Source organism: Danio rerio, chromosome 16 (assembly GCF_049306965.1).
Source record: "Danio rerio strain Tuebingen ecotype United States chromosome 16, GRCz12tu, whole genome shotgun sequence".
NCBI classification, from domain to species: Eukaryota; Metazoa; Chordata; class Actinopteri; order Cypriniformes; family Danionidae; genus Danio; species Danio rerio.
The window spans coordinates 49,980,001-49,996,275 of record NC_133191.1 but is presented as its reverse complement, the minus strand read 5'-3'; the positions used below and the strand labels follow the sequence as shown (position 1 = coordinate 49,996,275).

The 16,275-nt window shown below is 35.6% G+C and overlaps 1 protein-coding gene across 46 annotated transcripts in view; it reads right to left on the bottom strand.

The window, feature by feature from the left end:
* The window catches only part of syngap1b (synaptic Ras GTPase activating protein 1b), a 242,814-nt gene that overhangs the window by 162,262 nt on the left and 64,277 nt on the right, over positions 1-16,275 (bottom strand). For all 46 annotated transcript variants that reach the window (XR_012391298.1, XM_073924455.1, XM_073924465.1 and 43 more), the window contains one exon: positions 4,481-4,586. Coding sequence is in view for 45 of the 46 variants with exons in the window: in XM_073924455.1 (XP_073780556.1) it covers positions 4,481-4,586 (106 nt within the window). In the remaining variant the exon portion in view is untranslated. The remainder of the gene's footprint in view (positions 1-4,480; positions 4,587-16,275) is intronic.

The window sequence follows — 16,275 nt, the reverse complement described above, 5'->3', positions numbered from 1 at the left end:
GCATACCGAGACCATCTCTTCAAGGAGGTATCTGTTCGTTTTTCTGGTCCACTTTTGGTATGAAACCGGTGACCTTCTGCATGGGAGTCGGTTGCTCTAACAAGGAGGCTAAAGTCCATGGCCTCTAGCATCTGTCGCTAGAGCACCTTTAGAGATCAGAGGAGTGAGGGTTTACCTGCACAGCACTCAATAGCTGGCCTCTGTTACACCTCACAGCAAAAAAAGTCCCTGGTTCGAGTCCCGGCTGGTCCAGTTGGCATTTCTGTGTAGAGTTTGCATGTTGTCCCTGTGTGGGTTGGCGTGGGTTTCCTCTGGGTGCTCTGGTTTCCCCCACAGTCCAAAGACATACTCTATAGGTCAGGGATCACCAAACTTGTTCATGGAGGTCCAGTGTCCTGCAGATTTTAGCTCTAACCTTAATCAAACACACCTGAACAAGCTAATCAAGGTCTTCTAGGTATACTTGAAACACCAAGGCAGGTGTGGTGAGGCAAGTTGGAGCTAAAACCTGCAGGGCAACTGACCTTCAGGAATGAGATTGGTGACCCCTGCTATCGGTATATTGATCAAAACTAAATTGGCAGTAGTGTATGTGTGTGAATGAATGGAAGGGCATCATGCTGGCACATATGCTGGATAAGTTGGTTGTTCACTCCGCAGTGGCAACACCTGATGATCAAAGGGACTAAGCTGGAAAATGAGTGAATGAAAACGTTTTTATCATCTGTAGGATTCGCCAAAAAATATGGTAATTTTTATAGTTTATTAAAATGTATTTGATTTTTGGAAATCACCAAGGGATCCCCTTTCTTATTGTCCTGCGACTCCACTTTGGGAACCACTGGCCTAGGCTGTGTCAGCATCTGATTTGTTTGTTGTCAGTATATTACTGTAAAGGTAATGCCTACTTTACACTTATAAACAAAGAATAAAAAAAGAACTTTCCATTTAGTGTATTGAGGCCCTGCCGTTGAATTATGTGTCTGATATACCGTGTGTGAGTTAAGCTGGTTCTTTTAAGAGGTGTTAACCAGAGTGTCAGCATCTTTCAAATCCTCAGTTTCCATATTAGTAGCTGTGACATCTTCTACGCTATGTTCACCCTCTCAGTGTGTCATTGTGCTATCACGAGACTGCTTTTCAACTTGATGGGAATTATAGTCACAATTTAATATTGTGAGATCTTGTAACACAATCTACTCAAAACATTAGTTGTTGCACAAAATAAATACTAACTGACATGAGAATTGTATCAGAACTAATATATTAGGTGTGGATCAGCAGAATAGACAATTTATTTATTTATCAGGATCCCCATTAGCCACTACCAAGGTAGTGGCTATTCTTCCTGGGGTCCATCGAACATAACACAAAATTACATTAATACACAACAACAAAGACTAATAAAAACATTAAAATACAAAATTCATACATAAAATCCAAATCAACAATACACTTAATATTGTTCCATAAAATATTTTTTAAATGATTTTTTAAACCTTTTACTTGTTACAAAGCATGTAATGTCTGACGGCAATTCATTCCATATTTTCATTCCTCTATACATCACAGTACGTTGCTTTGCATTAGTTTTTGAAATAAACAGTAGATAAGAGTAAATCTGTAAAGTTTGCCACACATAACAAAAATATACATAGGAATAATTTTAAATCTGGCATAGATAATCAGAATATAGACAGGAATTAAACTGTAAAGCGAGTTGTACATGCACAGAATATACAGAAGATAGGAATACATTTGTAAAGTTAACCATGGTATAATTAAAATATAGAGAATATGGAGAGGAAAAACCTGTTCTCAGTATATAGATAGGAATAGAACTTTAAAGCTTGGTGCAGATCATCATGTGCTGTATCCGATATCAGATCAAATGTTTGGCATATTTAATCAGAATAAAAAAATGAATAAATAATTAAATAATTAGGAATAAAAACTGTAAAATTTGGAGGATGTAATCAGAATAGGAATAAATCTGTTAAGTTTGGCACTAGGGATGTAACGGTATCAGAATTTCATGGTAAGATAATACCTCGATATGAATGGCACGGTACGGTATTTTTTGAATAATTTACAGGAAAAACAAAACTAATGAAAATACTCAAAAAAAGTGCCAAAAGTGTTTATTTACCTTAACACTGAACATATCAATGACATACAAATTAGCCATCTATCTGTAAGTTTCGAAACAGGAACTTCAATTTTTCAATTTTAATAACAAAAAACTATTAAACCATATTAAAAAAAATAAAGTTTCAATTTAGTATTGTTGAAAACTCATCACATTCAACATTTAATCACTCACTCACTTAGATAGAGATGGGTTTTTAAGGAAAATTATCATATAACTATAATCTGGTAAAAGCTGGGATCTCTGGGCATGTCCCCAGCAACAGAAAAAAACCCTCTCATTTGGGACTGAGGTTTCTGGGACAGAGAGATATGATTTAGCCAAGGTTGACAGCAGTGGGTAACGTTGTGCATTGTCTTTCCACCACATGAGAGGACAAGCCATGAGTGAGATAGAGGTCTCTTTGCGGTACAAGTCAACGTCTGCATCAATCTAACAAGTGCGCTGTGTTCTGCAGTCCCCATGACTGTTTTTAGTCGTATTCCCCGACTTATATTTCACCACAGTCTGGCAGTGCCTGCATATTGTTTTTTTCTTTGTCTGTCACCTTTTCTCCTTTTTCGCATCTTTTTAGAAAGAAACCGAAACACTTCCACACATCCGATTTAAAACCCGCTTTAAGTTCGATCATTTCCAGCTCTTTTTCTTCCCCGCTACTAGCAACACACTCCATTTCCGCATTATTGGATCTGTAGTGACAACAGACCGCAAAGAATGATGGCCACGCCTAGGCTGATGGGAATTGTAGTTCCCGCTACCTCCCGTTCGCTTCATTTGCCTGAGCAAACTTTTCTCAGAAATATAGTTTTATTGAGTCATGCGCCTACGGTAATATTGAAAAAAATTACGATTGCGGTATGACGTTTTTTACAATATTGTTACATTTCTATTTGGCACATATAATCAAATTATAAATAGCAATGAAACTGTAATGTTTGTTTGTTTGTATACTTTATTGTCCCGCAAGGAGAAACTTTCTGTGGACTCACACAGCACTTCAGCAGGTTCTGACACAATAACAATTTAAAATAAGCCCACATGCAAAAGAATGACATACATTATCAATCAGTGTTCAACAGTCTGATTGACACTGGAATAAAAGATTTCTTAAGTCTGTTTCGCTTCCAGCGGAAAGTTCTGTATCTTCTACCAGAAGGTAAAAGATCGTAAAATGGAAAGAGTACATGAGATGGGTTACTTAAAATTCTTTTTGCTTCATTCAGAGTGCATTGCTCGTAGAGTGTTTGTATACTTGTAAAAGTTTCAGATACTATTAGTTTTGTAGCAGTTCTGATAATATTAAAAATCTTTCATTTCAGATTTACAGAGAGATTGCTATACCATGTAGATAGACCATACCTGATAACACTTTCAAATTCAGCTTGATAAAATAAGTACATGATTTTCTTATCAACACCATAAAACCATAACCTTCGTAGAAAATACAGTCTTTAGTGAAGCTTTTTACAGATCCAGTTTACGCGAGTGTCCCATGTTAGAGACCGGTCTATGTGAATTCCCAAATACTTCTATGACTGTACCCGACTGATGTCTTGATTATGTACAAACACTGGTATGTGCTAATCAGAATATAGATATATATAGACTATTTTAAGGGATGTAAACAAAAACAATGGTCCCAGTGTATTTCCTGTTTTACAGTTTTAATTTCTATAGCTTCCGAGAATCCAAAAAAGAGCCACATATTAATAAATGATGTTCTGATAGCTGTTTGATGTGATTTTTCAGCTCTTTTTTTTTTTTATAAATTTGCAACAATTAAAAAAACAACAACTCTTTTTTCACGTTGTCTATATGGGGTATAGTGTGTAAAATTCTGAGGATGTAAATTTATTTAATCAATTTTGGAATAAGGCTGTAACAGTGGAAAAAGTGAAGCACTATGAATACTTTCCGGATGCACTGTATGAATCAGAACATAGACATGCATAAAGCTGAAAAAGATTGTTGCATATAATAAAATCAGAATATGGATATAAATGATAGGAAACTGTCAAGTTTGCTGTAATCAGAATATAGAATATGAATATATGTGAATATATATAAACTGCAAGTTTTATCCAAACATAGATATGAATAAAACTGAAATCTGGTCCATGTAATCAGAACATAGATTAAAAATAAAGCTAAAGTTTGGCGAATAGAATCAGACGTCAACATGTTCTGATATATTCAAATTAATTTTTGCTGATCCGCATTTAACTAAGAATGTTTGACTCGTGAATTGAAAGTGAATTAAATCTGCATGAATTGCCATCTCTAGTGTCAGCGCATCAGACTGGAATGCAGGCCAGCACGTGAACCACTCACCCATTTCAGGATGGTGCCTGGCCTCCACAGGCACACTGACCGTCCGTCGCAGCAGCTTGTTCCTGTGCGACTCGGAGCGCCGCTCGCGCATCAACAAAGGGTGAACCTGCAGGAGGCCAGAAAGAAAAGTGAGGTCAATACAGCCAGCTGAGTCAAACACACAGAGCTCCGCGATACACCAGTTGGAAACCTCCGCTATTAAAACAAGTCCCGTCGAGACCCCAGATTCCTGGAAATAATAAAGCAGTGGTGTGTGTTTGGGAGGAGGAGGGGGGTGGGGTGTAAGGAGAGAAAATAATTGCAAACTTGTGTGTTTAATGTGTTTATTTAAGCCTCAGTATGGGGCTGCATCTCATGGGGATTCTTCCTAACGTTCATTCATCTCTGTGAGCTCGCCGTCCGCAAGCAGGCCGAGGAAAACATCCCACACTGTAAAAACATATCTCTTAATTAACAGTTTCAGTATTTTAAGTGTTTTCCGTTTATTTACGGTTGTGAATTGCATTATGGGATGGCTTTGTTCACTTCTAATGTTAAAAATGTAACTCTACAGTTTAACAAAGGGACTTTTATTGACATTTCAGTAGTTTGGAATAATATAAGCAATAATTTATTCATTCATTTTCATTTCCGCTTAGTCCCTTTATTAATCAGGGGTTGCCACAGTGGAATGAACCTATTATTACTAACATCATCTTTTTACACTTTTTTTGTATCCGTCCAAGACAGCCAAACATTCGCGATTGATTAACCAGTGGAAAATCTTCTCTCGCTCTGCATGTTTCCTACTGCTGGTTCTGTGTACGCGATCTGTCACTCACTCGGACAATCTCATGTCTCTACAGAGACCCAGAGAGACACCCTTTTTCCGCCAAAATGAGTCAGACCGTAGTTTACGAATCTCCTAAAATGTTTGGGATTCGGGTTTTACTTTACTTTCTAAAGTTGCCGTTATTTGTATGTGTTTCTGCAGCCGCAAAAGAAACATTAAATGATCAATTATTTAATAAACGACATAGATAAACTTTACTATATACTCAGAGAGAACAAAATGACATCTATAATGGCTGCAAAATATTTGTTAGAAATGGCTAATCAACTAATTTACCTGATTTAAATAATCTACACGTTTTATTTGAGTAATTATTATAATTTTTAGCAATAATGTCAATTTTTATTCATTTTTTTCTAATATTTTTTCCCATTTAATGTATATTTTATTAATTTAATGATGTTAATATATTACATACTTTATACATATCTAAAATGCTTTGGCAATACTGTAAATGTCATGCAAGTAAACCAACTTTAGAGAGAGAGAGAGAGAGAGAGAGAGAGAGAAAAAGAGAGAGAGAGAGAGAGAGAGAGAGAGAGCGCAATCTTTACCTTTAAGAATGCCCCTCCAGCCGCAACCCATCAATGGAAAACACCCCACATACACTACAGCCAGTTTAGCTTATTCAATTCACCTATAGTGCATATCTTTGGACTTGTGGGGGAAACTGGATCGCGTGAAGGAAACCCACACAAACACGGGGAGAACATGCAAACTCCACACAGAAATGCCAACTGACCCAGCCGGGACTCGAACCAGCGACCTTCTTGCTGTGAGGCAATCATGCTACCCACTGCACCACCGTGGCGCCTAAGTAATAATATATAGAGAAATAAGTCTTTAAAATAACAGAAAAGGTTTTTGAAGCCCAATTAGGAATGCAATGATTATAGATTTTGGTTGTACAATTAAATTCTGAGGAATAATCTCGGTTATTACGATTATTATGCGTTCATTCATTTCATAACACGACTAGTTTAGTAAATCAATTGAAAATCCTTATATTTCAAAGTGTTATTTATTGCTGCTCAGTAACCATTTAATACAGCATAAAATAGAAATAAAAATCTATCTGTGTACGTCTGTATGTGGTGTGACATTATGAAACAGTCTAAAATTCTCAGATTCTCAATCATTGTCTGGATATTAATCAATTTAAAAAGTTGTATAAATATACATTATTAAAGCAATATAATGATGGAGGTGATTGAAAGAAGATAATGGGAAATGTATAATGGAATTTTAATTAATGACTATTTGCAGTACTATGTGTTTTTGGGGTCTATGTTATAAAATGTAAATGTACAAATGGAATCAAACATATAATATGTCAAAGATGCCAAAAAGGATGAAATATGTCTCATGTAAAAAGAAGAGATAAGTAAAAAAAAAGAAATAAGTAAGTAATAGACGAATGATGGACTGTATGTTGTAATGGGGTGGGAAAATAATAAGCTTGTACTTCATCCCGCTCCTTTTTCAACCATGTTGAAATGTATTTTTTGTTAAAGAAATTTAATGTATATTTCTGTTTGAAAAATAAATAAATCAAATCAAATAACTAGTCCATTTCTCTTTGGACTTAAACATAAGTGAAAAAAAGTTTGGCATTTAAACATAAGTAATATTTTACTGTTACTGTAAGCTTCACTGTCCCCTTTTGGGGCGATTTGTACTAGATTTACAACACATGTATCATACCACACACTTAAGGCAACTTTAACAACATTAACAGTACTTAAAACAACAACTACTGTACCTCTTCCCATAAAATTGAGCAAAACCAATCGCACAAGGAACAAATGAAAATTTTAATCTGTTGGTCATTGCTAAAGAAACCTATACCAAGATCCTGAGGGAAGTATTTGAAATGAATCAAAAATAGGATAGGATATATCAGATGTAACCTGATGAGCGTTCTTTAACACCTAGCTTTCACACAAATAGGATAACCCTGGCACTTTTACCTCTAATAATTTGCTGCAGGCATTTAAAACCTTATACAGCGAGTTTTTGTGTTTTTACTTTTAGGCAGCAAACCAACAAATGGAAGAATGAAAATGTTCAAAAGGATTTTACATAGGCCTTGTAAAATGCCACCATCAGAGTCCTATCAATATTAAACTTCGTTAATTTCCACAGACAATAAAGTCTTTGTTGGCCTGTCCTACATAGTCTTTTAGTATTTTCATTCAAATTTAATTTTACATTGAAAATAAATAACAGAATAATACATAAATAAATAATGTCTAATTTAAATCTATTGCAAGTATTTAATCATGTAAACTTAAGTATTTTCCTTTTAAAGAGAACACACGTAGTCAAAGACTGCTGAACCTCTGCCTAAAAGGAACTTTTGATCAACTATATTACAAAATTGTTCGGTATTTTCATTTTATATTACTTTCGTTTATGGACCAGAGTAGAAATGTGTAAAGTCTATAAGAGAATGAAGCTGATTGATCAGTTCTTATCCAGTGACTTCCGCCTGCCCTGAGCCCATCGCAAGTTGAGATGTTTTCAACTGAGGGCGCCTGAAAAGCATGTGCACATCGCCACCAATATGCGTAAAAGACACGATATGTGAACAGCCCTTAGTTAAAAGCCTCAGTCTTAGTTAATGCAGTGTGCACTGGCATTAGCCATGTACAAGCTCGGAACTTTAATCTAGCACACAATTGGCACAACTTTGTTTAGTTGCAGCAGTTTTGTTCTATGTAGAAACATGGTGTTGAGAAGTCTTTATGATTAATTAACCGTGACGAATTAAGGCGAGGTTAATAGTGAAATTGGTTAAACTGTAATATATAACACCAACCCAGACAATATATCACTTTAAACCATTACAAATGTTCAACTTTAAAGGTTAAAAGTTCTTGAAAGTAAGATCAAGATCCCATAATGCAATTCAAAAGCATAAACCAGGAGTGTCCAAACTCGGTCCTGGAGGGCCGGTGTCCTGCATATTTTAGTTTCAACTCCAATTAAACACACCTGAAGCAGCCAATCACGCTCTTTCGGGGTATACTAGAAACTTCCAGGGAGGTGTGTTGAAGGAAGTTCGAGCTAAACTATGCAGGACACCAGGCCTCCAGGACCGAGTTTGGCATTAACAAATGAGGAAAAAATAAAAACGTGAATCAAAAAATATGAAAAACTGTTAATATATGAATATTTTTTTTACAGTGTAGCAATGGTTTACCTTCCAATAGCACAAGGGTTGTTTAGCTGTCCCTCCAGTGTTCACTGCTGATATCCAGAGGGAGATAGGATCGAGATATGGAGAGCGCAGCTATAAAGGAGGCGATTACCTACAGTCTGGAGTGATAAATGAGCGGGGCAAGAGAGGATCAGACACTGAGCCCTGTGGGAAGCAGCTAAAATGTTTCAGAGGTGGCCTTGTCATTCGGCTGAAGTCACATGACCTACATGTATTATGGGACACTTTTTCTGCTTTGCACACAGAGAGAGTAGACTAACGCAGATTTATTACAATAGAGCATCTGAAGGGATTGACAGTGCTGTGCGCAGCTGGCTGCGAGATAATATTGTGCGCTCTGCCCGGTGGTGCGATTTGTTTTCTGTATATTACCATCCATGTAGTGTGTTTGTGGGTCGAAAATGTCTTTTACAGATCGACAAGAAGAATTTCGTACTGAACAATATCTTAGACTCTCAAACACTGTAGTTGTACACTACAAAAAAATCTGTAAATTAGCAGTTTTCCATGTTGTCAATTCATGTTTATTTCTGTAGCGCTTTTACAATGTAGATTGTGTCAAAGCAGCTTAACAAAGAAGTTTGAGTAAATTGAAACAGTATCAGTCCAGTTTTCAGAGTTTAAGTTCAGTTTAGTTTAACCTCTTAAACTCTGCTGCTATTTTAAGATTTCCGCCTGGATTTTGCCTACCCAAATTTAAAAGCTTCCCAAATCCACATGAAGAGGTGTAAATGCAAAATATTGGTATACTTTTAAAGAAAACACTTTGTATTTTTCATAAAAACACTATTGAAAGTGTTTAAAATGTATTTTTTTATTATAAACTCAAATTTGAAAGTGTACCTTTTAGTTTCTGTGTGGTCTAGCGTGCTGTAATAAATTTTGGTGGTTCCTGCACATGTCTGTAATCTATGAAAAAAGAAAAATGTCTCTACCATAATCTATGCAAAAGTTATTGGATTCCAACTGATGAGAGGTGCTATAAAAGCCCCAGGCATCGATCATTGTTTTCATATTTCACTATTCTTTTGTTTGATCAAACATAATTTAATGTGTTTGGACCAAGTCAGACATATAAAATAATTACTTATGCAAATCACCTCAAAAACAGAGGAGAATGGCCCTGAAGGGCACAGCATAAAGTAAGAGATGACAGCTGACTGTGCTATCTGGGGCTGCTTATTGATTATAAATGTATTGTTTTCACTTCTGCGCCATGGAAACACGTCGATTCATTCGACAACTGTTGTGATATGTGAATATAATTCAGTAAAAAGAACGCTAGAATTGTATGAGCACCGGCAAGAGCTTTCATTTAAGCTATAACTTGTACACGTGTCATATAAAAAATATGAAAAAAAAATAATGTACAATACCCAGCTCGGGTGTCCAAAATACTGTGTATTCAAGTGTGAATAACTTTTGTACAGTCGGATAAAAACCAAAGTGATGCACATGTGCATAAAAAAATAGATTCTACACTTTCAAACAAAACCACTTAAGGGGGTCTGGTGCAATGCTAGCCCTTTGAATCCTAAAGCTAAAGTCGATGACGTCGAGTATAATTGGTTAAATTTCACTTCAAAAAGTTCAAATACTGAAGAGCAAATCCATATTGCAATGGCGGATCAGCATTGTGATGTCTATCGGCCATCTGCGATGAACGATGACATCATCAATCGACCCAACCCTAACTTGAACCAACTGTTATAGACACTGTGGAAAAAGAGCCGTTGTAATTCTGTTTTCTTTTATCTTTTTATCTAGGAAACTCCAAAACATATTTGTGAACTTAAAACAGAATAATAGGGGCACTTTAAGAGAGAAGAATGTCTTCATTGAGCTATTTCTGTTTTCCTTTCTGTGCCTAGATGCTATAATGACTCTACAGCAATCTGCATTGAAATTACAAGGAAAGATGGCATCATAAAAAATGCATAGCACGCAATAATCCTTCATGACTTACAAGAAAGCAGGCAAGCATGACGTTTATTAACATATATGCCATGCCCTTTTATCTGAACAATTTAATTGCAGACAGAATTTTTTTTTTAATTAACTCAAAATAAACTATTCACAATGTGCTGATTTACATGGCATGTGATACAGAGGAAGATGGTTTGATATTGGTTAAATTGTATTTGTCTACTAAAGATAATTGCTACTATCTACAAGATTAGAACAAGCATGTGTAACACAAAAAATATATACATAAAATTAAAACATTTTGGAGGTTGTAAATTTTTTGCAATATTTTGCTTGAATTTAATTTGACTAAAATATTATTCTAATAAATGTATCCATTTAATAAATCTGTTTTGTTTGAATGCACCAAATTATATTTATTATTTTTATACATTTCTCAGTGAATTTAGGCATTTTAAAAATGGGGTGTAATCGTTTATGCTGAGACAAAAACGATTTGAGCAGTAATTAGGCAAGTTATTGTATAACGATGGTTTGTTCTGTAGACTATAGAAACAATATATAGCTTAAAGGGGCTAATAATTTTGCCCTTAAAATAGTTTTAAAAAAATTAAAAACTGCTCTTATTTTAGCCAAAATAAAACAAATAAGACTTTCTCCAGAAGAAAAAATATTATCAGACATACAGTGAAAATTTCCTTGCTCTGTTAAACATCATTTGGAAAAAAAACAAAAAAACAATGGGGGGCTAATAATAATAATAATAATAATAATAATGATATATATATATATATATATATATATATATATATATATATATATATATATATATATATATATATATATATATATATATATATATATATATATATTATATATGCATATATATACATATATATATATACATACATACATACATACATACATACATACAGTTATTAGCCCCCCTGAATTATTAGCACCCCTGTTTATTTTTTCCCCAATTTCTGTTCTGTTCTGGAAAGATTGTTTCAGCACATTTCTAAGCATAATAGTTTTAAAAACTTATTTCTAATAACTGATTTATTTTATCTTTGCCATGATGACAGTAAATAATATTATACAAGATATTTTTCAAGACACATACAGCTTAAAGTGACATTAAAAGGCTTAACTAGGCAGGTTAGGGTAATTCGGCAAGTTATTGTATAACGATGGTTTGTTCTGTAGATTATCGAAAAAAATTAGCTTAAAGGGGCTAATAATTTTGTCCCAAAAATTATTTTTTAAAAATTAAAACTGCTATTATTCTAGCCGAAATAAAACAAATAAGACTTTCTCCAGAAGAAAAAATATTATCAGATATACTGTGAAAATGTCATTGCTCTGTTAAAAATCATTTGGGAAATATTTAAAAAAGAAAATAAAGATAAAAAGGGGGCTAATAATTCTAACTTCAACTGTATATATATATATACACATACGTCTTCATTTGTTCTCCTGCTAAACTGTGCGCCATATATACTGAACAAATTTCTTATTTGTCAGTTTTCTATCATGTAAGGTCACATCTGCTCATTGAAAGTAATCTAATATAGTCTTGTACATATTAAGGCAGCTGGAGAAAGTCACAGTCTGTCACAGTCATGCTGGATTCATGAAACTGAACCTGTCTACAGTATGTCTGGGACACAGGTGAGAGTTTTCAGCTGAGGTGACTGTGCTGGCTTGGCAGCAATTACATGCTTCAATGTTATCTGGCACACATCACTGAAGAGTAACTGGACAAAACACAGTCAGTAAGGCAGAGAGCAGGTGGAGATGGAGCTGCTACGGATCGTCAGTCAGTAGAAAAGCCTCAAGTTTCTGCCTGTCACTGGATATAGAGTACAACAGTGTCTGGACACATTTAAAATGACGTTTGGGTGTATTTTTTCATTAGCCATTTTAAACGAGGGATTGTTAAATAAGTGCTCAATCAATTCAACCAGATATGAGGTGAACTTTACAAAACAAACTACTTTCATTTGTAATAAAATAACAATATTAATAATAATTGTAACACTTACCAATAAGATGCAATTGGCTAATACGTTAAATAATATAAACCAAATTCAAACAATAATTAAAGGGATCTTTACCCCAAAATTAAAATTCTTCATTTACTCATGTTCAAAATCTATTCGACTTTCTCCACAAAAGAAGATGTGAAGAAGTGATTTAAAGAATGCTGTTATCTGGCACCCATAGACTTCCATAGTATTTTATTTCCTACTATGGAAGTTTAGTAACAGCAACCAGCATTCTTCGAAATATCTTCTTTTGCGTCCAACAGAAAGAGGAAACTCATAAATATTTTAAATGACATGAGGGTGATTAAATTGTGAGGGAATTTCATTTTTGAGTGAACTATCACTTTAATAGTTATTAACATTAGTGAATTGGAACTGTTCACTGCTGGTCCATGTTAGCACAAACCTTGATATACTTTGGTACTTAAAACTTTTGAATTTATATATTTTGTATTAATACTGTAAATGACAGAAAAAAGATCACGAAGCCTTGCAAACCACAGATACACTTAAACTTAATTAAAGTTCATTTGGATGTGGAAAAGTTACTCACCGGCCACTTTATTAGGTACACTTGTCCACCTGCTCGTTAACACGTTAACCAATCATTTGTCAGCAACTCAATGCATTTAGGCATGTAGACATGGTCAAGACGATCTGCTGCAGTTCAAACCAAGCATCAGAATGAGGAAGAAAGGTGATTTAAGTGACTTTGAACGTGGCATGGTTGTTGGTGTCAGACGACTGGTCTGAGTATTTCAGAAACTGTAGATCTACTGGGATACACAACCATCTCTAGGATTTACAGAGAATATCTGATTAAAAGAAAATAGGGTCAGAAGGGTAGGGTCAGAATTTGGCTTCAACAACATGAAAGCATGAATCCATCCTGGCTTGTATCAACAGTTTAGGCTGGTGGTGGTGGTGTAATGATGTGGGGAATATTTTCTTGGCACACTTTGGCTCTATTAGTACCAATTTAGCATCAAGTCAGCACCACAGCCAACCTGAGTATTGTTGCTGACCCTTGTCCACCACTTTATGACCACTGTGTACCCATTTTCTGATGGCTACTTCCATAACACACCATGTCATAAACCGCGAATCATCTCAGACTGGTTTCTTGAACATGACAGTGAGTTCACTGTGCTCAAATGGCCTCTACAATCACCAGATTTCAATCCAATAGAGCACCACTGGTATGTGGTGGAACGGGAGATTCACATCATGGATGTGCAGCCGACTAATCTGCAGCAACTGTGTGATGTTATCATGTCATTATGGACCAAAAGCTCAAGAATATTTCCAGTACCTTGTTGAATCTATGCCACAAAAGGCAGTTCTGAAGGTAAAAGGGGGTCAAACCTGGTACTAGTAAAGTGTACCTAATAAAGTGGTCGGTGAGTGTAAGTAGACAATGCTTATTGCTATTATTTTCGATATTTTATTATCAGAATATTGTTGTCATTTTCATTAGTGGTCTGAAAATCTTTTAATTTTTATTTTATTTAATAAATAAAAAAAATGTGAAATTTGTGTTACCAACATATATAGTATACTGTATACTGTATATTTGTATGTGTGTGCATTTTTGTTGATGGTACAAGTTTCACCAAATTACACAAATAAACTTTCAGACATGCCTGGAGAGTTCTGTTTTGCATCAGTCGAAATTTTCCAAGCACATTGTCCATTTCTGTGCATTTTCCCCTCTAAATCTAATCTTGGCAAGTGAGCCCAAACTGCACAGCAGGGGGATCTGCCATATGCCAGCACCACCTCCATTGGCCCAGCTGTTTGACAGAGCAGGTGAGGGAAGAAACGGGTCAGGAGAGCGGCAGGTGTGCGGTCCGTTCAGCCCTAATGGTGCACTAATAGATCACAGCCCTACCTGACGGCACCCCACCGCCCGACCGACCAACTGGCCGACCATTCCGCACCTCCAGCGCATCCTGCCCCATCCGTGAACGCAGAACAGCGGCGCTAAACTGAAGAAGGATGAGATCTGTCTGCTTCTATCAACATCACATCACTGTCAGTCCCCAGCTGCTCACGTAATAAATGATTTTCAGCGAAGCTACGGGTTATATCCTGATCCGGAGACTCTCGTATCTCGTACCGGGGATGTATCATCTTCCTCTTTCGTTTTTTTTTTACTGTGCAATCACTGAATTATGGATTAAAATACAGTTGCAATCAGTCAGATGTGTCAGCTGAAAGATACCAGGGAGATGGATGCACAGCTTTCTCAACACAAATATATGGAAATGGATTCTCCAAGCACTACAAAAATGGCATAAAATGTCCAATTTGCTTGTCTTGTTTCAGCTACTTTATATGACATCGATGTAATTTTTAGCGTAACCTCTTGTCACCCCACATTTTGAGTTTACACTTAGAAATTATAAGTGAAACATACAGCTGAAGTCAGAATTATTAGCTGAATTTTTAGCACCGCTTTATTTTTTCCCTAATTTCTGTTTAATTAGGCAAGTGATTGACAGTGGGTTGTTCAGTAAACAACTGAAAAAAATATTGCTTAAGGGGGCTAATAATGTTGACCTTAAAATGGCTTTGAAAAGTATTTCTTATTGCATTTTTAACGCATTCCTCTTTTTCTGGTATTCATGTTGAATTACTATTTAGTAAAAATGTACATTTAATTTGCCACATTAAAGAAATACTATATGTAATCCACATATATACAATTAGGCCCAATCCCAGTTCTGTTTTGTACCCCTATCCCTTCCCCTTGGCCCTTGAAACAGAGTGTGAAGGGCAAGGGCTTCAAAATTTACCCCTAAGAAATGGGACAGAACTACAACACCAGCACACATCATCATACGCCGTCAAGAGCTCTTACTTTATATGAGATTGACAGCGATGAATGCTGTAGTTATTCCAGTTGTGTTATTTTTTGGTTTTTATTTTTAGGAAAACACTGAAGGCGTATATAATATTTTCATAACCATATAATGTGGCGATGAGCTTGTAACTGTACTATACATTTACAGTACACCGTGGTCAAATTTATCTAAACACACGAAAACAACATTAACGTTATTCCAGACACTGTAAAAGGCTAATTCTCAGCCACTAATGTCAGACTTTTCTGACAGGGTATTCGAGTATAATAGTATCTGGATGCAGCTTTATGATGCAAGCTGAGATTGCATCTCTCAAAGATGCAATGTCAGACGCAATGCACTCAATGGAGCTGGTGACATCACTGTGAGGGGTAGGAGTAGGTGAGCCCATTGAAAAGCATTGCATGCAGCTCAGATTGCACTGCACTTGGCACTGAGTCTCCAACCAGATCCCTCTCTTTAAAGTGTCATCAAGTGTCAGATGTGAAAGTGCAGTATAGGACTACTATACAAGAGTTAAGATTATATATATATATATATATATATATATATATATATATATATATATATATATATATATATATATATATATATATAAAGCATGATGGTAAAACACGAATGCAGTTGTGAATGTATTAAAACATGCTTGTTTGTTGAAATAATTCATAATAATGACAAAAAAATACTAATTTGTGGATCTCCTTACTTCCGTGTGCAGTGGAAGCAAATGTTCTTACCTCTTGGTTTTAAGTGTGGTCCTGAAAAATCTCAGTTTCAAGGGTTATTTAGCCCTTCCCCTTAGCCCTACGGCTTCAAGCTAAAGAGAATTGAGACACCCTACTCCTTTATGTGAATGCACAAAACAAGAGGTAAAGGTAAGGGGAACTGGTAAGGGG